Source organism: Numenius arquata, chromosome W (assembly GCF_964106895.1).
Source record: "Numenius arquata chromosome W, bNumArq3.hap1.1, whole genome shotgun sequence".
Lineage (NCBI taxonomy): Eukaryota > Metazoa > Chordata > Aves > Charadriiformes > Scolopacidae > Numenius > Numenius arquata.
Genome location: NC_133615.1, coordinates 7,937,176 through 7,963,531, shown reverse-complemented (window position 1 = coordinate 7,963,531; position 26,356 = coordinate 7,937,176). Strand labels below are relative to the sequence as shown.

General features: G+C 38.9%; 1 protein-coding gene across 1 annotated transcript in view; it reads right to left on the bottom strand.

Annotated features, from left to right (window-relative positions):
* LOC141476615 (nipped-B-like protein) overlaps window positions 1–26,356 on the bottom strand; it is a 183,703-nt gene that overhangs the window by 95,859 nt on the left and 61,488 nt on the right. The window contains exons 3-8 of the mRNA XM_074165383.1: window positions 25,555–25,720; window positions 24,266–24,396; window positions 19,609–19,708; window positions 17,796–17,947; window positions 16,578–16,738; window positions 13,357–13,450 (exon numbers count right to left, since the gene is read on the bottom strand). Coding sequence (XP_074021484.1) covers window positions 13,357–13,450; window positions 16,578–16,738; window positions 17,796–17,947; window positions 19,609–19,708; window positions 24,266–24,396; window positions 25,555–25,720 — 804 coding nt within the window. The remainder of the gene's footprint in view (window positions 1–13,356; window positions 13,451–16,577; window positions 16,739–17,795; window positions 17,948–19,608; window positions 19,709–24,265; window positions 24,397–25,554; window positions 25,721–26,356) is intronic.

The following is a 26,356-nucleotide window of genomic DNA, read 5'->3' as shown; positions in this document are numbered from 1 at the left end:
AAATTGTTCTTCTTCCGGGTCACTTGATAGAGAGGGCTCACAATCAGACTGTAATTTGGAACATGCATCCTACAAAACCCCACAACATCTAAGTAGGGCTGTGTTTCCACCCCTGGGGCAGTCGGCTCCAGGTGTACTGGACACCCCTCCAAGTGAAAGCAAACTGTGGCCTGCACTCTGCTGCCAAAGGGATTGAGATGAATGCGTTAGCGATATCAGTTGTGGCATACCACTTGGCTGCCTTGGACTCCAGTTCGTATTGAAATTCTAGCATGTCCGGCACAGACATTCAGGCCATGACAGTCCACTGTTGGCCTCCACTCTCAATTAGATTTTTGCACTGGCTATATGGGACTATTCAAAGGTGACTGAGTCTTATCACTCCTTGGGTCTCCAGCTGACAAATCAGCTTATGGATGGGAATCAGAGAGTCTCAGTTAGTGCCATATTGCCGCTGATGCACCGTTGTGGTAGCGATCAGCACCTGTTGTTCTTTGACCCTCAACAACCCCACAACAGAAGGGTCCTCCAAGAGACCAAGCAAGGTAGACAGCTGTTTAATTTCCTTCATCTCCAAGGCAGCTATGCCAAAAGCCCACCATTACCCTTTCAGGTCCTTAAAATACCCTCTCCTGAGGTAGTCTATGCCAAGGATGCATTGAGCCTCTGGGCCAGACACAATGGGATGCTTTTGCCACTCATTCCCAGTTAGGCTCACTTCAGCTTCCAATACAGTACTCCAGTTATCAGGGTACACTGTGCACCAGTATCCACTAGAGCCTCATACTCCTGTGGGCCTGACATGCCAGGCCATCAAATCCACACCGTCCAATAAACCCGGTTGCCCCTTTCCCCCACCTGGCTGGAGGCAGGTCCCCTCTAATCCTGGTCATAGTACCCTTTACCCTTTCTTGCAAAAACCACTTAGAAGTCCCTTCAGGAGGATCACAAGTAAGATTAGGCCTTCTACTGTCTGGGGAAATGCCCACTGGAAACTGGAGCAGCACTTTTCCTGGAGGGATCCCCTTTTGTGGTTGTTCTTCCTTGCAACTCCTGTACCCATGCCCGTAGGATCAAGGTAGGTTGTCCATCCCACTCCCTCATATCCTTTCCATGGTCACACAGGTAAAATGACAGAGGGCCTCGTGGTGTGCACCCTCTGTATTCTCTCTCTAGTAGAGAAACACCTGCTCCTAATAGCTGAGATACTGGCCCATATAAGGTGGGGAGAAGGACATATTCTCTTCAAGGTACTGGACCTTCCAGGACAGTTTCTCCACAGCCGAGATGAGGGGGGAAGCGTGACTTCATTAGTATCGCTGGAGTTGGGCAGCCACCTCATCCACCACTGGTCCCTCTTTGCCTTTCCATTCCATCACTGCCAATGAGCTGGCATATGACGATGGTGCATTCTGTACAAGCTTCTGCCACATGGACCTTGTGCATTGGACTTCATCAGGATCTGTGGGTAACTGTGCATTGCCCAGGTCATAATAAATCATCTCCAGCACAGCTATTTCTCTCAGGTACTGGATACCTCTCTCCATGGTGGTCCACTTGCTCGGATGACATACATCATCTTCACTTCAGGGGTACCTTTCCCTCATACCCGACAGTCACCTCCAGAGGCTGAGGGCTCGCGTCTTTTCACCTTGTCAATGTCCCCTTCCCTAGACAGGGATCCCAGCTGCTTGGATTCCTTACCCTCTAATTCCAAGCTACTTGCCCCATTATCCCAGCATCGGAGCAGCCAGGTGACAATGTACTCACCTGGAAGTCGGCTGATATCTTTTTGCATATCCCACAGCTCACTCAGGAATAGGGATTGGGTGATTATCTCTGGTTCTGCCTCTTCCTCCTGTTCTCATGATGGCCCTGATTCATCGTCATCCCTTACTAAGCAAACTGATTTCTTAGTGTATTTCTTCTTCTGGATAGGGGCAACTGATACCAGCATGGGTTGGTTTTCTGGTTCAGCTGCAGTGCCTGCCGCCGGGGTTGGAGTAGCCACAGTACCTGTCGCTCTGGTTTCCCCCTCCTTCCCCTGGGGGTGCTGCAGTGTTTGGTAGATGCTGGCCAGGGCCCAGCACAGTGCAGTGAGTTGTGCCTCTCTGGAATAGCCACAGCATTTTCCTTTCAAATATTCTATCACTTTATCAGGGTCCTGTAGTTCTTCTTCAGTCCCAGACCATTGGAGGTGAGAAGTTCTCTAGATACCTGCCCATGTTCTCCCACATGCCATGCCACCCACACTATCCAGCCTCGGGGCAAATCTCTGGGTGGTAGTCTTAAATAGTTGTATTAACCCTAAACAAGACCTGAAACACATTCAGGAGACATAACAACAGGACCATGCTGGTTTGAGCATCCCAAGGATATTCAAAATTCTCAAGGGCTGTCATACCTGGCCCAAAGGAGAAAAGGGAGGTGAAAGAGCTGGGGAAAGTATCCCCCCCATTTGCCCCATAGATTGGGTGTGATTATTAATAAATCCCGAGAGACAGCACCCAAGGTACAGGCAGGAAAGCAATGCAACATAAACATGCCAACATAACCAAGCGAACAGTGATGTTATCATAAGTTGATATTACACAGGACAACAAAATGATAATCCTGATCCCTCTCCCAGAGATGATAAACAGCATCATGGGGAGTACACAGTGCATATAAGAATTTATATAACACAGCCATGCAAACAAACAAAGCAAAATTGTGACCAGTGACTACTTAACTAATATAATAAATACATATAACGGATTTGTTTTAACACGCTCTGATCAGATATATCATTATATCTCAACCCTTTGTGCCCCACGTTGGGCACCAAAAAGGACTGTCATGGTTTACCCCCAGCCAGCAACCAAGAACCACGCAATCCCACACTCCCCACTCCCCTGTCCCTGTGGCAGGATAGGGGGAGAATCAGAAGAAAAAAGGCAAAACTCATGGGTTGAGATAAAGGCTGTTTAACGGAACAGCAAAGGAAAGGGGAAAACACCACCAATAATACCAATAAAGGAATATACAAAACACCATTAACGTATAACCGCTCACCGATCGGAACCCAGAAAGCTCAGCCTGCTCCAGAGCGGCAATTCCTGCCCTCCTCCTCGGGCAGTTCCCCCAACTATATACTGAGCATGACATCACATGGCATTGAACACCCCTTTGGCCAGTTTGGGTCAGCCCTTCTGGCTGCGTCCCATCCTGGCTCCTTATGAAAATTAATCCTATCCCCGCCAGAACCAGGACAGATGGTCATTGGTGACTCCCTCCTGAGGGGAATGGAAGCATTCATTTGCAGACCAGACCCTCTTTTCAGGGAAGTTTGCTGCCTCTCTGGGGCCTGAATCAGGGATGTCACCAGACGACTGATGAGCTTAGTACAGCCTTTGGACTATCAATCAAAAGATATTTCAGAGCCATGGGAAGAATGCTAAAAAATTCAGGAGCACAGATAGTGTTTTCTTCAATCTTCCCAGTGATGGGGAGGGACTTTGGAAGAAACAGATGAGCCCAGGATATCAATACCTAGCTCCAGGATTGGTGCCTCCACGAAAACTTTGGGGTTTATAACCATAGAAGAGTCTTTGAAACACAAGGTATGCTGGGGCCTGACAGGATCCACCTGTCCCGATGGGGAAAATGTGTCTTTGGGCATAAGCTAGCAGGACTGACTGAGAGGACTTTTAACTAGAATTGATGGGGAGAGGGGATACCAACAGAAGAGCTGAAGGTAAACCAATGGTTGGCATAGCATCCCCTGAGGGTGGCAATACTAGTGGGAACATTTACACTGCTCCTGGGAGCACAGAGGGCTCAGGAACGTATCCAAAATGCTTGTACACCAACATATGCAGTATGAGAAACAAACATGATGAACTGGAAGCGTTGGTTAGTTCCCAGATCTATGATGTCATTGGTATTAGCGAGACTTGGTGGACTGAGTCCCACAACTGGAGTGCTGGGATGGAGGGCTACAGGCTGTTCAGGACAGAGAGGCAGGGCAGGTGAGGTGGAGATGTCGCACTATATGTAAGGGAGAGGTTTGATTGTACAGCCTCTACAGTTAGCTACGATGTAGTTGAGAGCCTCTAGGTTAGGATTAGGGGGATGGAAAACGAGGGAGATGTCGTAATGGGTGTTTATCATCGATTGCCCAGCCAGGATGAGAGCACTGATAAGTTGTTCTATAGGCAATTAGGAGAAAGCTCTGGATCAATAGCCCTTGTCCTTATGGGAGATTTCAACTTCCCAGACATCAACAGAGAATACCATACTGCTGTGATGAGCAAGTCTGGGACATTCCTGAAGTTTGTGGAAGATAATTTCTTATCACAAGTACTCAGTGATCCAACTAGGAAAGATGTTCTCCTAGACTTGTTATTTGTGAATAGAGAAAGACTCATGGGAGATGTGATGGTAGGTGGCTGTCTTGGTCACAGTGATCACAAAATGTGAGTTTAAAATTTTCAGTGTAATGAGAAAAAAGGTCAGCAGAGTTGCTACCCTGGATTTCAAGAGAGCAAACTTTAAGCTATTCAGGGAGTTACTTAGCAGTGTCCCCCAGGAATCTGCTTTTGAGGACTTAGGAGTCCATGAGTGCTGGTCATGTTTTAAGAACCACCTTTTAAAAGCACAGGAGCAGGCAATCCCATTGTGTCGAAAGTGAAGCAAGCAGGGCAGAACTCCTCTTGGAACTTAGGAGGAAAGAGAAATGGTACGAGCTCTGGAAGCAAGGTCAGGCTTTGCAGGAAGATTACAGAGCCATGGTTCACATATGCAGGGAGAAGACACGAAAGGCCAAAGCTCAGAGTTGAAACTGGCCAGTGTTGTGTCAGACCAGAAAGTCTTTTTTAAATATGTTAATAACAAGAGGAGGTCTAAAGAAAACATTGGACCGATACTTGTTGAAGATGGTCACTTGACAAATAGGGATGCAGAAAAAGCAAAGGCATTTAATGCTTTTTTTTGCCTCAGTCTTTCCTAATACCAATAGGGGACTAGGCAGCGCAAGACTTGAGTAAGAGGACCATGACTAAGGGAACAGTGACTTTCCGTTTGTGGACAACAAAATTGTAAGGGACCAGCTGTATCACCTGACCGTTCACAAGTCCATGGGGCCTGATGAGATCCATCCCAGAGTACTGAAGGGGCTAGCAGATGTTACAGCAGGACCCCTCTTGATCAGGTCTTGGGAGTCTGGAGAGGTCCCTGCTGACTGGAAGCTAGCCAACGTTAGCTTTTTTACAAGAAAGGTGTGAGGGAAAGCCCAGGAACCAACAGACCTGTTAGTCTAACCTCAGTTCCTGGAAAAAATATGGGGAAGATCATACTGGGTACTACTGAAAGGCATTTAAAGGACAATGCAATCATCAGGCACAATCAACATGGATTCACAAAGGGAAAGTCCTGTTTAACTACTCCTTCTATGATAAGGTCACCTGCCTAGTGGATGAAGGGAAGGTGGCGGATGTAGTTTCTCTGGATTTTAGCAAGGCATTTGGTACTGTCCCTCACAGCATCCTTATGGACAAGTTGTCCAACTGTGAGATGAGCAGGTACATGGTGCGCCAGGTGAAGAACTGGCTGAATGGCAGGGTTCAAAGGGTTGTAGTGAATGGGGCTACATCTGGCTGGTGACCAGCAGTGTTCCTCAGGGTTCAATCCTAGGCCCAGTTCTCTTCAATGTTTTTATCAATGATCTGGATGCAGGAGTCGAGTGCACCATTAGCAAGTTTGCTGATGATACCAAACTGGGAGGCGCTGTTGACTCTCTCAAGGGATAAGACGCCTTGCAGAGGACTCTAGATAGATTGGAGCACTGGGCAAGCAATTAATGGGATGAAATTTAACAAGACCAAATGCCAGATTCTGCACCTGGGATGGAGTGACGCTAGGCACAAGTATAAATTTGGAGAGGAGTGTGGAGAGTAGCCCTGCAGAAAGGGCTCTGGAGATGCTGGTTGACAGCAGGCTCAATATGAGTTAGCGCTGTGCCCTGGCAGCCAAGAGGGCAAACACAGCATAACCAGCTGGTCGAGGTGACTATCCCACTGTATTTAGCATTGGTGAAGCCTCACCTTGAATACTGTGTGCAGTTCTGGGCCTCACAATTTAAGAAGGATGTTAAGGTCCTTGAATGCCGGTGAAAGGGCTGGAAGGCATGTCCTATGAGGAGTGGCTAAGGACTCTGGGTTTGTCTAGTTTAGAGAAAAGGAGGCTGAGGGGCAACCTCATTGGTCTCTACAGCTTCCTGAGAAAGGGAAGTGGAGAGGGAGGTGCTGATCTCTCCTCCCTGATATCCAGTGACGGGACGCATGGAAATGGTTCAAAGCTGCGCCAGGGAGGTTTAGACAGGACATTAGGAAGCATTTCTTTACCGAGAGGGTGGTCAAACACTGGACCAGGCTTCCTAGAGAGATAGTCCCCATGCTCATCAGCGTTTAAGAGGCTTTCGGACAATAACCTAATAATATGCTTTAACTTTTGGTCAGCCCTGAAGTGGTCAGGCAGTTGGACTAGACGATCGTTGTAGGGACCTAACAGTCCCTTCCAACTGAAATATTCTATTCTATTCTGCTCACATTTTATTTAAACAGTCACGATGATACTTTCTCCGATCCTCTTCAGAGCAAAGATCACTTGCCTTTTAAAGCTGATGCACCGAAGTCCCACTGGTGGTCACATTCTTTGTTGTGAACCACATGGTTAAAACCCAACTATTAAGGTTACCAGGAACTTCGGACTCACATATTTTAAAGAATTTTAAGGAAGTATTAGCTTTCCACTTGTACAACAACAACAACTCCAAAAAGGTCACTCAAAATATTCCTTTAAATCCCTTGCATATAAAGGTTCCCAGATGTTGGAAAAAAGTCTTTCACCCATCCTAAATGTTGTTTTGCCAGAAGTATTGTGCCCTATGCATGAAAGCCGGAAAAAAACTACTAGTGAACAAATGAAGACTGATGGCTAATAGTTGGTTCGTAGCATACTGGAGAGAAACATCAGGAACATTCAAGTGCTAGGCCTTTTTAAACCACAGCAAAGTGATCCTCATGATTCCAGGAATATTATTTAAGTGGGTACCAAATTGTTGTTCGTCAAACCTGGACACAACATTCCAGACTTTTTACTGAAAAAGTCTTTTGAAAGAGAGGCTTTAATGAATGCATATTTTCTTCATGTGGATTATTAGACTTCACATCTGAGTAATTATTCTGTAAATAAGGTCTTGAAGGCAGAAGCTGGAGAAGAAGACTAGAGTATCCATATTGCACTCATACTGATGTTTGTCTGTTGGAAAAAGCTGAGAACCTGGTGATGACAGATCCTGAGGAAAATTCACACACTACTGCCAAATGTTTTAAGAGACTGCAAGTTACAATGTGTAAATGGAAAAGTCTCTTTTTTTTTTAATTTAATATGATCCTATTTACCACCTTCACATAAATTGAGTGTTTTCATGAAAATGAGATCAGATGAATTCACCCTGAAATCCTGGCTAAACCAATCTCAGAATTGGTAATAATTATCTTGAGAATTTGTGCCTACAGCAGATTCAAAAAGGGAAAAACAGTCCCTTGAAAGGGATGGTAAAGGACTGCCCGGAGTATTATATAACAAGTACATACTAGAAGAACAATTTCTCTATGAGGATTAAGATGATAACAAAGAGGTAGAATTCCAAAGTAAATTTGTTAAGAATAAGTGTAATCAAAGCAAAATAATTTTATTTGGTAAATCAATAGGTCTTGTAGGTTAAAGAGAACCGAGTGTAATGCCCGGACTTTAGCATGGCTTTCTATATAGCTTCTGATAACAATTTCACTAACGAGCTGAGGATGTATGGTCCAAATGAAATACTGCAAGATTGCAGTATACCCTATTGCAAAACTGTGTTCAGAGTATCAGTTGTTCTTGGTAAAAATGGATGAACGGAATATAGGTGAACAAGTGCAGCTTTCCAGAGGACTGTCTTTCTTAAGAACAGTAGTATAAAATATTTGGCATTAATAATTGTTCATGTAACAGAAAGTATTTTATTACTCTAAAGATCATAATGAGCTTTTGGTGTCGAGTGTTTGGGAGAGAGGCCCACAACTGCTTTAAAAAAAAAAATAATCAAAATTTACAGTTTTCTTGACTAATTGGAATAACCTTTTGAAACAAAAGAAATTCGGTAAGAAGCAGCACAAACTTTTTATTCATCTGAGAACGAGCAATTATAACAACATGAGAGGAAGACAGATAAGCTCTACAGAAAGACAGCAATATGTTTATGACAGCTTAGAAGACAAATCTAAGTTAGCACCGAAGAGAAACCACACTGTTCAGTCTGTAGAATATTAGATTAGTGCAAGACACGGTAACATTCTTTGATACGTAAACGATTGCTAGAAATAAAATAAAAAAAAAAAAACACAACACGTGAAGTGTCATGCCTAACTGCAACAAAAATAATTCATACTAAGCATTAGGAGAAAAGCTTTCTAGTTCTAAGAATGTGAAGAGGTTGCATGGCAAGAGTAAGGAAACTATTACTGGCATTTTAACAAAAAAAACAGATGGAAGTTATTGGGAGTGATACTGGTACAGCTAATCCAACACAAGGGTAAGAAGACAGGAAGCCCCCCAAGCCTGCTGTATTTTCTAAAATCACAGAATCTTCCTGTGGAAATCCTCCCCAGTTTTGTACTAGATATAAAGAAACTATTACTTATTTTGATTAACAGACTATTGACATTCAAAGAGCATAACTTAATTTAAAATTCAAACTTAAAGGGATAGCATATGAAACAAAGAACAACATACATTTGAGAGGTTTTTCAGGACAGATAGTATTCACTTTCCACATCCTCTTTCAATAATTTTCAGGGAAGAGTCCCACTACTTTTTCCAGAGCTTCAAATGCCTCATGAAAAACCTCAGCTTTGGCTGTTCTAGCTTAGAACTTCTGTATTCAGAAGCATCCTTGCGTAAAAAGTTAAGACTTGAAGAAAGAAACAAGAATGAATGTTTATTTTGGCACTGTCAGAAAATATCTTTGAATACAGTTCTTCCACCTTTTTCTTTGAAGGACAGAGGGTAAGATGATAATTTTTCTTAACAAGGACCTTTGAGAGCACTGAAGTCTGTACGATAGATTTGAGAAGACTGCAAATTCTTCTTGCCACCCACTATACATTCACGGAATCATGGAATTGTCAGAGTTGGAAGGGACCTCTTCTAGAGATCATCTAGTCCAACTCCCCTGCTAAAGCAGGATTGCCTAGAAAACCTTACTCGGAACTGCATCCAGGCGGGTCTTGAAAATCTCCAGAGAAGGGGACTCCACGACCTCCCTGGGCAGCCTGTTCCAGGGCTCTGGCACCCTCACCGTAAAGAAGTTCTTCCTCATATTTGAATGGAGCTTCCTATGTTCCAGCTTGTGCCCGTTGCCCCTCGTCCTGTCACTGGGAACCACTGAAAAGAGTCTGGCTCCCTCCTCCTTCAACCCACCCTTTAGATACTTATAAGCATTAATAAGGTCTCCCCTCAGCCTTCTCTTCTCCAGGCTAAGGAGCCCCAGCTCTTTGAGCCTTTCCTCATAAGGGAGATGCTCCAATCCCTCAATCATCTTAGTTGCCCTACGTTGGACTCTCTCCAGTAGTTCCCTGTCTCTCTCGAACTGGGGAGCCCAGAACTGGATGCAGTATTCCAGTTGTGGCCTCACCAGTGCAGAGTAGAGGGGGAGAATGACCTCCCTCGACCTACTGGCCACACTCTTCCCTATGCAGCCCAGGATTCCATTGGCCCTCTTGGTGACAAGGGCACATTGCTGGCTCATGGATAGTTTGCTATCCACCAGGACCCCCAGATCCTTCTCCTCAGAAGTGCTTTCCAACAGGTCCACCCCTAACCTATATTGGTGCCTGGGGTTCTTCCTCCCCAGGTGCAGGACCCTACACTTGCCCTTGTTGAACCTCATTAGGTTCTTCTCTGCCCAGCTCTCCAGCCTGTCCAGGTCACGCTGGATGGTGGCACAGCCCTCTGGAGTGTCGGCCAGCCCTCCCAGTTTGGTATCATCAGCAAACTTGCTGAGGATACACTCTGTCCCCTCCTCCAGGTCATTGATGAATATGTTGAACAGGACTGGGCTGAGTATTGACCCCTGGGGGACACCACAGGTTACAGGCCTCCAACTTGACCCTGCTCCATTAATCACAACCATCTGAGTCCTGTCACACAGCCAGCTCTCAGTCCACCTCACTGCCCCCTCGTCTAGCCCACACTTCCTTAATTTCCTAATGAGGATGTTATGGGAGACTGTGTCAAAAGCCTTGCTGAAGTCAAGGTAGATGACATCTGCTGCTCTCCCCTCATCCAGCCAACCAGTTATAACATCATAGAAGGCTATCAGATTGGTCAAGCATGATTTACCCTTGGTAAATCCGTGTTGACCACTTCCATACAAAGACCAAATACAGAGGAATCTCTCTGTAGAAGTCCTATAAATCCCTAAGAAAATAAAAGTAATCTCTCCAAATTATCCAGAAAATAATCAAGTACCAATTAACAATTTCTGGAGGGAATGTAACTTATTTCTGGAAAAGTGGAAAAGAGTGCAAAATGATACAGTTTCATTAGGGTTGTTGCTATTCCTTACAGGTGTTTTCTCAGGAGTTTAGGTAACTTTATGGAAACAGGACTGTAAATATATGAACTCTTCTCTTTGGAAAGCAATGGACTAAAAACATTGTGGAAGGCTTTCCTTTATACACATCTTTAGAAGTTGTCTTAAGTAAAAAAAAAAAAAAACACTGAAAAAAAAACTAAAAAAAGAAAAAATAGATCTTTTCTGAGCTTCCCGAGTAGTGCGAAAGAAGAACAAATGGATAAAGGATTTTGATGAGTAATGAATACCGTGGAATATTTTGAGTTCAACAGAAGAAAAATACTTCATGTTAATTCTTTGTAGATGAATTCACAAAAATTAATTTTCTGCAAAAGCAGAGGCACTATTCTCTTTGCATATCTAAAGATATAAAATTTACATAAAAAAAGAGGATAAAGACTGGCCTAGAACTTCTGGATAAAACTTCTACTCCAGTAAAGGTACCAGAGCAGCTGAAGTGAGGCAAAAATTTCTGTAACTGAGATATTTTACTCCATTAAGTGAATAACCAGCCAAAAATAACAAATATAACTTCTGCAATCTCTCAAACATTTTCCCGAGTTGCAAACAAAACGTCTTCCTCATTCAGATGCTGTCAATCAGACAGCTATCGTTCAGTCTTAAAGTAATTCAAGGCTGTACAATCACATTCTCCAAGTCTCCAGAAGTCCTTGCTACTTCCACGTCAGAAGTACAGAAATGCAGTCTGTACCTTCGGTAATTGCCTCACATTTCTAGGCTATATAAGAAAGCTTAGATATTATAACATCCTTCCTGCGATCTTTCTCTGGACTGATGATGTCTAGTGCCATTCTTTTTGTCCTTCCAAACAAGCAATTAAATATTTTGCTAATTTTTTTTTATCAAAGTTTGCCAAGTCAACCAAATTGCAGCATCAAGAACTGGTTCTCTCAGGTTCATGAATCTCTTTATGACAGCAAAATGGTAGCACCATTAGTAACAGCATTTCAGTTGTGTGCTTTATCAACAAGAAAAGTTAAGCTAACATACAGGTAAATAAATCAAAAAGCTCCCCTTCCACTTTTTCAGCCCCTCTAATACTGAAACATTATAATCAGATTGTTTTCAGAAATAATCTGAAAAGGTATCCCTTTCAAAACGGGTTCTGAGACAATCAATTGAAACAGCAGCAACCTTAACTAAAAAAGTAATTCAAATATTCCTCTGGCTGAGTGGTAATCATATATTTGAATGGAAGTAGCTTAGATTCACAATGTTGTTAAACTGATAAACTCAACAAACATGGATTTTGTGTACCGAGTTAAAGAAAAACAACCACATTTAGTCTTTGTCACTTACACAAGTCTTACAAGTCCTTTAGCACAAGGCCTCCTAAAATACTGATGGCTGCTGGCATGCTATACAAGTACTTCTCACTTGCATTTGAGTCACATTTCTTCTATCACTGTTTAACACAGTATATGCCTACAGAAGATGAACCACAGAGATCAATTAGCAGTCACAGGATCATAAGATAATTCAGTTAAGAAGGGACCTCAGGAGGTCTTTAGTCAATCCTCGTGCTCAAAGCAGGGTAAGCAAGGTCACATTATGCAGGGCTTTACCCAGCCTAGTCTTAAAAACCTCCAAGGATGCAAAATGCACAGATTCTCTGGGCTTTTCCAATGCTCAACTGTCCTGATAGTGAAAAAGTTTTTCCTTATACCTAGTCAGAACCCCCCATTTCAATTTAAGTCCATTATCTCTCATCCTTCCTCCACAACACTGTGAAAAGCCTGACTCAAGTTTTCCTGATAATCTCCTCATAGGTATGAGAAGACTGCTCTAAGGTCACATCCATCCATTGTGTGTTGTCCCGTCCGTCCCCCCACAAAGTCTTCTCTTACCCAGGCTGCACAAGTCCAATTCCCTCACCTTCTCTAGAATCTCCCCCATCTCCTGTTCTCCCTCTCCACCTAACCTGACCATCCAGAAAGACTTAATTTTGTTTCAGGGCTAAAAAAAAGAAAGCACTGTCTTTTTACTATTGCCATGTAAATACATAATCACTGAAACCCTAAATTAGCAAGAATATGCCCAAACCCCTACCTTGCTAAGTCTCGTGTATCTCAGTCATTGCTTCTTAGGGATAATATTAAGAACAGCAGTACGCGTTCCAGATTTTAGCATAAAGAATTATTTTGTCAGCTGCCTAACAGTTCACCCTATTCCTTCTCTACAACTAAGGTTTTCAGGCTTCATTTATGCTATATATATATTGTTTTATGCTAAATATATTGTGTTCATTGAACTACTTATAATTTCACACTCTTAAAATTTGATGATTGCAATCAAGACAAGCATTGCACGTTAAAACACTTTTGAGCTGATTAAGAGTTCAATACTCATAATGCTGCCTTTAAACCATTTCTTATGTAGAGCAACTGAAATCATTTTTATAAATAATTTAATCCTCATATTGGAAAGGATTTAAAATTCTTCTGTCCTCTATGAATTTGAGCTTTGTTTTGAAGTATGATTAGTCAATTTTTGGACCTTCAGAAATTTCTTCTGGATCAAGGCTCAAAATAATTTTGTATCCAAAACTTAATGACATACTCTTTAGTACTATTGGAATACAGAAGTTGGGAGAACTAACTAAATACCTCTTTAAACTCTCTGGGTTTTTTTTAAATTAGGAAAAGATACATTGATATATATGACTGCTAGACTACCTTTAAGGGTTCCATCACTTCCAGCTGGAGAGCAGACTGACTGGGGTGACCTCAAGGAAAAAGATGCAGCATTCCTTATTGAAGGATCACCATCCTAAAGTGACAATGATAAAAAATTAACATTATGAACATGAACACTTGATAAAGACCAGAATTAATACATATACTGATAAAATGGATTGGATGAAAAAGTATACAACAAATATTAGAAAAATATTTATTTATATAAAATTCTTTGTAGTTTAGACTACTATATAGGCAACGTTGCAGAGCACAATCAGGCTTAAAAAGAACCTAGAACTAGAACATGCACACAAAAATAAATCTAAGTATATGTCTTCTAGCTAAATAAGCAATTTTGGTTGACATTAAGATTCCATTTAAAGTTTTTTTGCTACACGCACTCATAGTAAAGAGTTGAAAAGCAGAAAGATGAACTCTATACAATACCAACTTAAAGAAACCGAGTATAAAAAGCAGATTTTTTTTTTTTAAAACAAACTCACCATTTTTTCACTTAACCTACCCTTAAAGTTTATTAGAATGCCATCTTACTTTTACAGTTAAGCAAACTAACACTTTGTATTCATACCCTCCAGCATACACACATCAGGACTGAACAAAATCTGTAGCACTCCCATTACTGCAGCTGAGATAGATGGATGGCAACTATATGCTCCCTCTGACAATGGCCAAACAGTCAATTTCCACATGCATAGCAGTAACTAGCCACTGTACATGTTACACCTTGTGAAGGCATAGTTCACACTGCTTAGGGAAAAGGAAAAAAGTTTTATATTTATGGACTGAAGGTACATACAAGCCAAAGAATATAAATCCGTAAGAAACCAGATTTCATCAGTTTCACCATTCATGGGCACTTACAAAACAACTAGATTATTCCCCCCCCCCAGCAAAATGAATCTAAAACTCATGCTGTGCTATTAATTACACTTATTTTTAAACAGTGCTTGCAAAAAGATTTGTTGCCTCACGTGCCGAAAGCCTCGTGCAAAAAAAAAATCTAATATTCAGATTCAATGCAATAAAAAGAACTATATATAACATATTTTATTGCAAGTCAAAATGAATTAGTTTCCTGATGTATGAATTACTCATTTATTTAATACATCAAAATTATGGAGCTGATTTTTTTCAAATCTGACTTATCTTTGAATTGTAATAAATCTCAAAAAAAAAACAAATATGGGGGGGGGGGGAAGCAGGTGCCTTTTGCCTTTTTATTAAATTAACTAAACAGACTAACTAGATAGATGACTTTTCAGGTACACATGCCATTCCTACCATAGCTGACAAATTTTCAGAAGTGCTCATTTACTGTTTCCTAGTTCAGAACTTCATCGAATGGTGAAATGTAAGCACGAACTTATATTCCAGGAATGTTCTCAAATTTATCAAAAAATGGTCCTTAAATTGAGTATATGGGAAGTGAGCCTTCAAGGGTATACTTGCTGATTTTGTAAAATCATATATTGCAAATGCACAATATCCTGTAACTATTCATAATTTTTAAAGCAACAAAATCCTAAAACTAAGAAAAAGACTAAACAATAACTAAAGTTTTTAAGTTTTATGATTTAATAATCCTCATTCATAACTATCTGTACCAAAGGTCACACTGCTTCTGAAAAGGCTGCAACATTATGATTAAGCTTATTATTCATGCATAGATGCAAAACTTTAATCCAAATTCTTCAAACTGTTTTCTGCATGATAGCTACTAAAATCAGCTTTTAAAGGTATAATTACTTTTTACCTTTAGTATTTCTCCAATTAAACCAAACAATGATGGTATGTTTTATGTTTTCACAGTCTGTCAGTTTTGAATGAGTTTCATTTCTATGTTCTCATGAATTGGGATGTGCTTGCATTGCTTGGATCACAAAATTAGGGGTGAATATTTTTAAATACTTCCTCTTTAAACATTGTAAATAAGTTATCCTAATATTAAAGTTTTCCAAAAATCTTGTCTTAACAAAACCAAGATTCTCTTGAAAGTATACCTTTAACATAGTTGAGGGACATACATACACTTAATGCCAAGAACAGCTTCTTATTTTGAAGAATTTGCATTGCTGAAGCAGAGACTGAGAAAAACATCTGATGATTGTGTATTATGATAGATTCCTTCATTACAAAACTCTCCTGTTAAAGACACTACTTCTTAGTTTTATTAGTCTTCTAAGATACTAATAACTCTTTTGGAGTTCTAGTGTATTAATCCTAGTAAGGGATTTAGGGAGCCTGATGTTAATAGAACGCTTGTTGAATACAACACATTTTTTTGCTTCCACAAGCTAATTTAGGAAGACAAGAGTTGATCACAGTTTTTGTAAGCTAAATAAAAAACACACACACAAAAAAAGGCCTGCTTGCCACCAGACTTTGGTGAAGTTTTGTAACTACTGTTACGCCTACTGTTGAAGGCATCACTATGACCACACTGTTCAAAGAGCTAAAGTCAACAAATAAAAATGAAACTGAAGCGCTCTCCCCTTAAGAGCTGTTAAGAGACTGCATGCCAAACTTGTAAAGAAGAATCCCAACATACTTCATCCACAGGATGAGATAATCATTAAAAAGAAAATTAAGAAGTTCAAAACACTGTGGTAGAAAGTTGCTGGGTTTTTTTTTTCCTTTAGATTCAAAATTTCAGCAAGAATTTCTACATGAACTCAAGTCACTATGTGAAAATGTCTTATAAAGAAATAGGGCCATAAAAGCGAATAATAGATCAGTAAGAAAAAACGTCAAAAGGAATTTTTGCCTTTGACAACACTGCTATATTACCCAATAGGTTATTCAAATATGTCAAGTCTAATTGATAGTTATGGGAATCTTCAGAAAGACAAGTTAACTATACACCTATTTAGAATCTAGTATTACTTGCATCAACATATTGCTACAATAATTGCAGATCCGCTCTACCATTTCTTTAAAATAAACTCACATATGAGTAAGATTTTTTACTTTTCATAATTTCATCAGAATCAATGTTACAAACTGTTCCAAAGGAAAGAGAGATCTAGAAAAAATTAAAACTCACACATTAAATTTGCATGGTTGAGTGTACACATCTGAAACTGAAAAATATTTTCAGTGGTTTTATTAATCAACAACAACATAGTAAAAATATCTGACTTCTAAGGCAGCTAAACACATACTTGCTTTATCGTAATAAACTGGTCTAAGTAACATACATCACTACTTAGCCTGTGCACCATCTGTAGGTAGTCTTCATTTGAGCCATGTCTAGCATTATCAGCGTGATGATTAGCTGAACTTCCGGACAACTGACTTGAAACTTTATTTTCATGGAGATTCCTCATCCCAGCTGTGACAATGGGACTGGATACTGAAGCTGAAATACAAAAAATTATAAATAACTATACTGATATGTTCACACAGTTGTTAGCTCTAAAAAATTTCACAGAAAGCACCATAGCGTGGATATTATTCAGTTGGATGCAAGAGATCTGGAATCTGGACAAGAATCCAACTTTCTTGATTGAATCCTTTTGCCACAAATACCTTGAATAAAATTAGATATCTAAGATTTGAATTTTCAAGAGGATTTAAAACCATGTACATTTAAATTCCATGTACAGATTAGCCACGCTTCTCTCCACATCTATCCTAAGTACAGTTAGTAGCATATTCTTATACGTTATAGAAAACTTTATTTTCCTCTATATAATTTGTATTCACTACCTGTAATAACTTCTAAAGTATTCATGAGACACATAACATGCAGAACAGCTATATAAATTCTAAGCACATTGCTAAACTTTAAGAACAAAGGATTTAAAAGAATCCAATGAGAATTCTACTTACAAAAAAACCAAATGCCTAGATAATTAACAGTGGTGTTGTTCAAGATTGTTTTTAGAAGAGGGAAGAACAAAGAAATCCATTCGTTCTGAAGGTCATCTTTGCCATTTATTGCATACCTTGAGCATAATTCTAGCCAACATAGTCTAGTTTACACTGCAAAGGTTTGGTAAGGCTAAACAAGATGGCAGCAAAACTTACGTTACACTGGCAAAAATTAGGTTTTCGTTAGTACAGATAAACGATTGCCATAGCTAACAAATAAAAGTTTTTTTTTTTTTAAATTTTTCTATTGTCATGTAAACATGACTACTATGCAAAATGGCTGTACATAGGGGAGGAGCAGTGTAACATGAACATGTGTTTTACTATTTCCTTTTTTTTTTTTTCTTTTTAAGTAAAGTATATACTACTACCCTGTACAGTCAGGAAAGCAAAACTTAAACATATCCAAAAAAATTCCCTATCAACTCAAAGATTTACATTAAGCATGTGACTCCTTCATAGAAATTAGAGTGCCGTGAAACATGCACATGAAGGTAAAGCTGACATGAGATCAGAGAATAAAACAAACATCACAGACTTACCTTGCTGCATCTGAGGATGTGGTGTATAACTTGGAGGATGTGAATATGGCATGTATCCTGCAGGACTTTGAGGAGCATATGGACTAGGCACTGGACTGTTCTGTTGTGCCAAAAATCTGTTACCAGAGCTTGTCTGTGGTGGCACAAATCGGCTAAAAATAAAATAAAATAAAGTTTTAAAAACTTGGAAAAGGAAATTTAAACAAATTTATTATTTCTTTTGGAATATTATACCTTTGGAACATTATACTTTCTGTAAGAGACAAAATTCCAATGCAACCAAGAAACCCCTTCAAAAGCAATATTTTAAGCTACTGATACCTTCCCAATTTCAATTATTACTTAAGAGCCACAGCTTGGGTACTGCATTAATAAAAGTAAAGAACAGAATAAAAAGCATTCATAAGACCTCCACGTAGGGAAAGGAAACAATGACACAAATATTTATTAAAATAAAATCTGCAGATTTACTAAAACAAGAGATGCAATTTCCAAAAGTTAGTCCTAGAAGTTTGAATGAAAATGACAACTAAGGTTTAAATATCATATAACAACTAGCTCACTAGGATTAACAAGGAGCCATCTACTCTAAATATGATTTTTCCAGTAAGATTTCAAAGAACTTCATCTAACAGAACTATACTGCCAAGATATAGGAGTGTGATAGGCAGTTAGGTAGAACCTGATCCAAAGTCCACTGAATACAACTTATTCTTTCACTGGCTTTATCTTAGACTCATTCTAAAGATAGGAATCCATAAAAATAAAATAGGCTTGTGACAATAAGACATGTACATTATAACTTACATTCTTATATGAGCTTTTCAAAATAAAAATAAACCAAATAAATACTTCAGAAAGTACAATACATGCTTTCACAACCCTCAGTTATAGATAGATAGCAACTCTATGAAGGTAAGCTTCCATAGAAATAGCAAAATATTTAACACAAGGATTTTGTGAGGATTTTGAGAACACTTCGCACACTGTAATATTCACAATTAAAAAAACCTTCTTCAATATCACTTTTAGATATAAAAGTAAAAAAGCATACTGGTTTTTGTGCAGATACAGAGCTTTTCATTTGCCAAAACAATTAAACTAACTTGAAGTGAAATTAGTTTATTTTAATAAATGATATCTAATAATTGGAGATGAAATATGTTAAAGCCCAGTAACTGGGTTGAAACTACGTGCAGAACTCTTTCCTCTAGTCCAGAGTACTTCATTATATTAACAAAGGCCTGGATTATAGGTACATGCTACTTGCTGACACGCAAAGTTTGAAAAAGAACCAGAAAGTTGATGAGGAAGCTGCTGGAAGACTGGCCAAACTACTGGGCCTATCCTCCTCTGAGTGGCCTTTTGTATAACTGTTACAGCAGTACTCCATGCTTTTTACAAGCCTTCTTTCCCACCCTCCTGTCACACTGGTACTGTTATATGTGCTGGAACACATAACCTCTTCTCTCCTATCCTCCTGCCACCAGTCTCAGCCTCTGCCACAGGTAGAGAACAGTTGGAGGGGTGGCAGGAGCAGGTGGATTCCTTAAGCAGGAAAAAAAATTTTGTCAAAATTATGAGAGGGGGAGAAAGCAGGAAATCATGACTAGTCAGAAGACAAAGATTAACTCATTAACAAAAAGATGTTTCTTTGCCAGCTGAAGAAACTCACCCTGTTGTCAGACAAATGCAAAATTTGTCTTGACACTGATCATCTTCCATTCACATACTTGCAACAAGAACTGACTGTCACTGTAGGAAGAATTTGCAGTTCGCTGCCCATCCCACCCCATTTAAAAGAAAGCATTACCTGGAAGGGCTATGTGAGATAGTGGTTTGTTGATAATTGGAAGATGCAGGACTACCTCGCATAGAATTCTGAGAAATATTAAACTGTGACATCATCATCCCTATTAAGAAAAAGATAGCAGAATTACTTTACATGCATTTCCTTTTTAATCAATGAAGTCTCTCATTTCAGAGATTATTATATACAAAGAGGTTATAAACTTTACAGACATTAACATCTTCTACCTACAGCTGTTAAGAAAACAAAACAAAACAAAAAAAGACTGATTCCATGTAAGATGTCCATTTTACACTATGACATAAAAAGAGCGTTCCCTAAAGCAGTATTAATTCAATTATAAATATCAATGGTAGTGCCTCCTTCTGTTCCTTAGCCAAAAACCTGCTAGTAAATAGAAACATTTTATAACAAGATGTATACTCCACACCCCAGACTGGCGTGTACAGTACTCATTGTGCCAATAAATAAGAGGTTTGGAAACTTCACAAGTCAGAAAACTTATATCCCATTTTTAGAACAAGTATAGCAAACAATCATCTTGGGCTGAGCGGTGCAAGATATTCTCCCTGCTCCCATAATGCCTTAGTGGTTCCTTTCTACCCAGAGACAAAAGCTTTCTATTCTACCTCCACCATGCTTATAAGGAATGTTATCAAAGAAGGTGCTGAAAGATTTTCAATTGCAAAGAATCACCAATATCCCACCTGTAGACTCCCACAGCCTGTAGATTCCCACAGTCATGCTTTGGAAATTCAGGAGTTCTACTAGATGGCAAGCCACAAGTACCAATGTGCTTGAAGCTAACTTGCATCTTTATTAGGGAGAATATAAGGGAATATTTTTTTCCCCCCTTTCTTTGATACAGGTATAAAGAATTTCCTAACCACCACATGACACTGGAAGTTGAAGTGGTGCAGATACAGAAACACTTATATGACTTCTAACCAGGTGATTTTAATGACAAAATTTAACGTCTTGCAGCTAAAACAGCATCAGAATTCACGTGCACACTGCAGCTTGGGAAGCCACAACAAGTGATCCACAGCCATCAGTAAAAGCAAATCAGTAATGCAAATATTTTAAACCAAAGGTTAGACATAGAAGGCTGACAGTAGTCACCAATCCAGAGTGTTTGGGAGCCATCAATCCTCGAATTACTATTACTGATTTCAATTACTGCAATATTCACACAAGCAAAGCTAGTTTCAGATATCTTCCCTGTCACCCTCTTTTCTCTTCCCCTCTCCCCAGCAGAGAAGAGATGGGATAATCGCCAAGGAATGCAGCCTCCCAGTGGGTATGAAGTGCTGCATTCCAAGACATTAGCACGGGCAAACTAGCCCAGAGCAGGAGTGAGTCACATGTGCTGGGGGGGGGGGAAATCAGAGACCTCCATACTTCAAGTACAGAGGGCATTTCATTGTCCCAAGTAACAGAAGGGGACTCCTCAACTCCTGCAAAATTTGTTTAAATGGACACTGGCTGCCTTGCACAGGGGAAACAGGTTTTATGTTGAAGGCAGCACCTGGAATCCCCACCACCCACACACCACATGCCACTCTCACCACAGCTAGGTCAAACTACTAACCCTTAACATTCATGTACAGAAAGCTGACAGAACATGCCCATTCTGCTTTGCTTTATGCTTAAAGCAAAGACTGCACTTTTAAAATACTTTAAAAACATATCTATTTGTTTTCTCCTCCCTAAATTTAAAACACATTTTGAACCACAGATGCTGTAGTTTTTGGTCTAAAAGAATGATGAAAAATATATAAGTGAATCCATTTTTAATGCCATTTAAAAAACCCTAAAACTTATTTTGTGACAAACAGTTCTCACCTCTCTATCTCTGTTGTAGGGGGTGGGGAGAAACATGGGGGACACAATCTAGATAACTTTAAAAAAAAAACCACACACCCCCCCCCAAAACCCATACTCTTCCCCCCCCCAAAAAAAAACAACCCACAAAAATACCCCAACACCACTACCACCAAAAAAAAACCCCCACACCAAACAAAAAAACCCCACCACAACAGTGTCTCCAAAGTTTCCAGACAGTTAACAAGTCTGCCTAGTAATGATGTAATGAGGAAGGAGTAAAAATAAGCCCCAAACATTTAGTCTAAAAAAGAGATGAAATTAGTCTGTGGCCATTAACACTAAAATATCTTCTTGTACATTTTTTACATTGTTGTCATATCACTAAGTAGTAGATTTATGGCTCCACTGTGCATTTCCATACCTTACAATACTTAAGAATTTCTTTTAAATGCAACTTTAATTTTGATTGTTGGTAATGTTCAGTTTTGAGAAAACATCATCCTAGTAATAACATTCCTAGAATGAGTTTCCTGAACACATACTCCCGGTCTTGACTATAAATGTTTTTGCTTGGAAAAAAGTGATATGCATAAATCCATTTGAGCATTCCTACTAAATGCCAAAGAACGTACTACGTAAAAACACAGCTCCAGATCACAGAAAAAGTCTTGTATGATTAAACTGTATTACAACATCATGCATGCTTAAGCTAGGACTGCTCACCAACAGGTGGTTTTTCAGTTAAATATACACTTTTCTTGAAAATATACGTCTACAAAGTTTTTCCCTTTTACAAGCACACATGCACTTGAATTCTTGTATGAATGAAAAAAATTATCTACATAAATGACGTTTATGGAATGATACATAAAATTTTAATCCTCAAAAACAAACAAGTTGTGGTAAATAAAGTGAATTTTAAGTCCTTTTTGCACCCTAAGCTATGCTATGAATACTAACCTATTGCAATACATTATTTTAGCTGACCTTTCAACATATATCTGCTGAAAGACAAAGCCAAAGTGTTGAGAGGGAAAAGAGAAAAAATTATTATGAAAACTGATACTAAATAATTTCTTAATTTTAAATAAAGAAATCTGCTCATACACTATAAGATGCAAGACAGATGCAGTTGAAAATGGCACTCAGAACTTTCTCTGTCATCTGATGAAAAAGACCTAAAATAAAATTAACATGCTGCCCTTGTACAAAGTTAGGGCTGATGCTGCATGGTGCAACTCAGTCTGTTCAGACAACCTAGTAATAGAAAACAGTCTGAAAAATCTAACTAAAAATCTAATCTGCACGAAGACTGTATCAACAATGGGACTATTATCAAAAGACATAAAAAAAAGAGTTTGAATACTGCTGTTACATTACCTGAAATGAAATGTTAGTAATTTTGGGGGGTAGAGGTGGCGGGGGGGGGGGGTATGTGCACCCAGGACACAAAGTAAAAGAAGTGTCCACATAATACATCTTTCTTGCACTATTTGTTCATCATAACTAAAAAAATCCTCACTCTAAACTTAGTGTTGAGCTACAAACCAATATGACCTTGGAAGAAAACATCAGCACAGAATTCTGCTTGTGCTTTACCTTATATTCACAAGTATTCAAAATATAATATTTATTTTTCTGAAGATGCCTTTATTTCCTGACAAATTGTACTGAACCAATAATTTTATTCCATGTTTAAAGTAATTCTTTAGCCAGGTGGTCTTTCTGTTCTTGCATTAGAAAAGAAGGTTGGGAGAAATTAATTTGAGTTCAGTTTATCCATACTAACGGTGGAACTGACACTCAAGGAATCATGGTGCAGAGGCCCACCCCACGCTGAGTAAATAGACAGGGGGTCCTGCTGCCTTTGTTCCTTCTCGATTCTAGGCATTACGAATACCGGCTCACAGTACCCAGCGCTGACTTCACCGCATGCTGGACTCAACAGAAGGCAGAAGGACGATATTCAGAAGGAAGACAGTAAGGAAAGCAGAAGAGATTAATTTGAAATACTAGAAAAGAGCCTAAATTTCATTTTTCTAGCTGGCAAAATGCATTACATAAGATCTCTACCAAACCCCCAATTGTTCTACAAATCATGACTCTACAGAGATTACAAAATCTGTTCAGGAAGCAGAAGAAAACCCAACCTTTGCAGCCAGAACGCATCAGTATATCCTCCTTTGGCCTTAGAGATCTGAATGGGATGTATTAACAGCTAATAAGGCTGTCACAATTTGCCAGCATCTAGCTTAAAGATCCCCCTATTTCCAGGTAAGAGTGTGGCTATTTTCCATAGAAAATAAATTCACACTTTGCCTAGCTTTTCCAAACATTCATTCCAGGGCCTTCTTCCTCTCAAAATAATTAGTCTACAGCTATGCTTTTCCCCTCTTCCTCCTTTCTTTCATTTTTTCTGATTTCACACTTACATTACAATATTTGCAGTGGTACGAGTATTCAGAATTATGAAAAATAAAATTAAATATTCAAGGAAGTTTTAAAGTCTGATTTCTTCTGGTTCACTGAACCTAGTCATAAAGAAATTCAAATGTAATTAAAATAAAATCCAATCACTCATCATAAAAATTAAACTTCGTAGTGAAATTAAACATTATTTTTTACAAAAATACCCGGTAGAGTTTATTTCCATGCTTACTCTAACACAATTGCTCTTAGAAGATGTTAAGATACATAACTTATATCACTATCAAATACAAGGTAAGGCATAAATATCACAGTTGTACTTCATATATATTTGTGGTTAGTATCAGACCCCTAAACTTAACAAAACAACATAAAACACAATCAATAAATAATCAAAAATCCTTACCGCTTTGTACCCCGTATCTGTTTTGCATGCTTTTCTCCCTGAAAACATTAGGATTCCTTGCCAGGATAGCCTGCAGCAAGACTGGTATATCTCCCTCAGGATCATCACTGCCAAGGTTATCTTTCAGTTCTCTGGAATCGTGGAAGTAAGCAAATAAAGAGGCAAATGCATTTTCAAATTATAAAAAAACATAAGTAAAAAAAAAACAAACAACAAAACAAAAAAAGCCCAACCCCCACCACCACCCAAAAGACGACAATTTACTGTTAAAATATAGAAAAAAAAACAAGTCTGCGAAGCACTGTTCCCTGCCTCTATGAGTTTTTTTCCTCTCTTGTTTAAGGAATAGAAGAAGAGTTATTCCTACTAGCCTTCAAAATTCTTTTCTGTTAATAAGAACTTATATATAACATGGCTGTCGGTTTCAGACTGTTATAAAAGTTTCTTATGCCCACTTTTGTATCGTGATCTTCTCCATAAAAGAAGAATGCTTTGGCATAACACCAGATATTATTGTAGGAGTGAAAATAAGGTATGTGTGAATGCATAATATTCAGGTTGCAGCCCAACACTTAAACCAATTTTCTTTTTTTTAAAGAAAAGATTATCTATCTTTGACATCAAAGGATTCCCTTTGAACCATCAAAAATGTAATGGATTTTCTATAAATGTATCCTTGCTTTCACTTGTTGTTTGCTTTGAGGACTTTAAAAAGTTACTTCCATTTGATCAAAACAATTGATTGAAACATGTAGGAAAAACAGGGCTATCAAGACAATTCAAAGGACATCGGGGAAAATGAAAAAAAAAAATTAACAAAAAAGGAATACGTTAGCATACTTGCTGGTTCAATTCTTAAAATATTTAAGTTCAATATCTAATCAGAACTGACACGGGTCTTACACGTGTGTCTCAAAAAAGTATCTTTTTGTTTAATACTGGATATATAATTTGTCTATGTGCATTATTAACCAAAGTGGAACACAAATGACTATTGCACAATCAATATCACAAAGTTTGCACTCCTAACTAGCAAGAATGGAACAAGCAGCAGATGTATTAAAAAAAAAAAAATCACTTATGCTAAGGGTTGTCGGACAATTACTAACGTTCTGATTGACTGAAACAATTGACTTGTACAGCTGTAATCTGCTAAATTAGCCCAATAAAAAACCTGCGTGTTCCAACTTACAGATTCTCACAAACACCCTTCTCAATTCAGTTCATTTTAATTTCAAGGAATAAAGGAATAAAGCTGATCTGATACAGCTGAAGTTCAAAATACATACATGTGATCTGTTGACACCTGATTGAGACTGTGGACGAGCTGTGAAACGAGATTTTCATCCCTGCAAGCCAGAAGGCAGTTCACTTCTTCAGCTATCCGTCCATTGAAAAGCAGGCTTTTTGTTGTTGTAGCAGGTAAAGGTGATGGAAGAGGCAGCTGGTTCAAAACTGTTATCAGAAAACAGGAGTTCAGAATCATTTCAGGAAACATGAGCATACAAAGATGGACACCTTATTACTTCCTCATGTGATTAAGAAAGAAAACCTGACAACTACATTTGAAATACAGGGAAGATTTCTGCATTTCTTTTAATCATGAACACACACACACAAAGGCTGGACTCTGTTTTAAATAAAGTAATGCAGTCAAGTCCATAAGTTATATTACTAAATTATTGTAAATATTTAACTGTGCTAAGGCAAGTATTATGAATAAAAATATACTTTTAAACATTCCAGAGCATTAAGTTATTTAATTTTATGGCAGTTTTCTCTTGGAGCTGAAAGCATAGATAAAGGGAAGGAAGGAAATGCAAAATCCTTGTACTATGCAGTACTATAAGTGCATTGATCATATACTTTAAGTTTTCTACTCTGACCTTTAATATTTAGTGTTCCTATTTCGTATGGTCAGGGTAGATTAAAAAAAAAAAAAAACCAACACAAAAACCACCACCAAAAAAACTCACCACCAAATCTAAACAACCCAACAACCAATTTAAGCCACTAATTAAATTCTCAGTTTATTCTTCTCCTGTTGTATACATTTTTATGTAAGTAATCTTCTCAAGAAAAGGCTAGTGT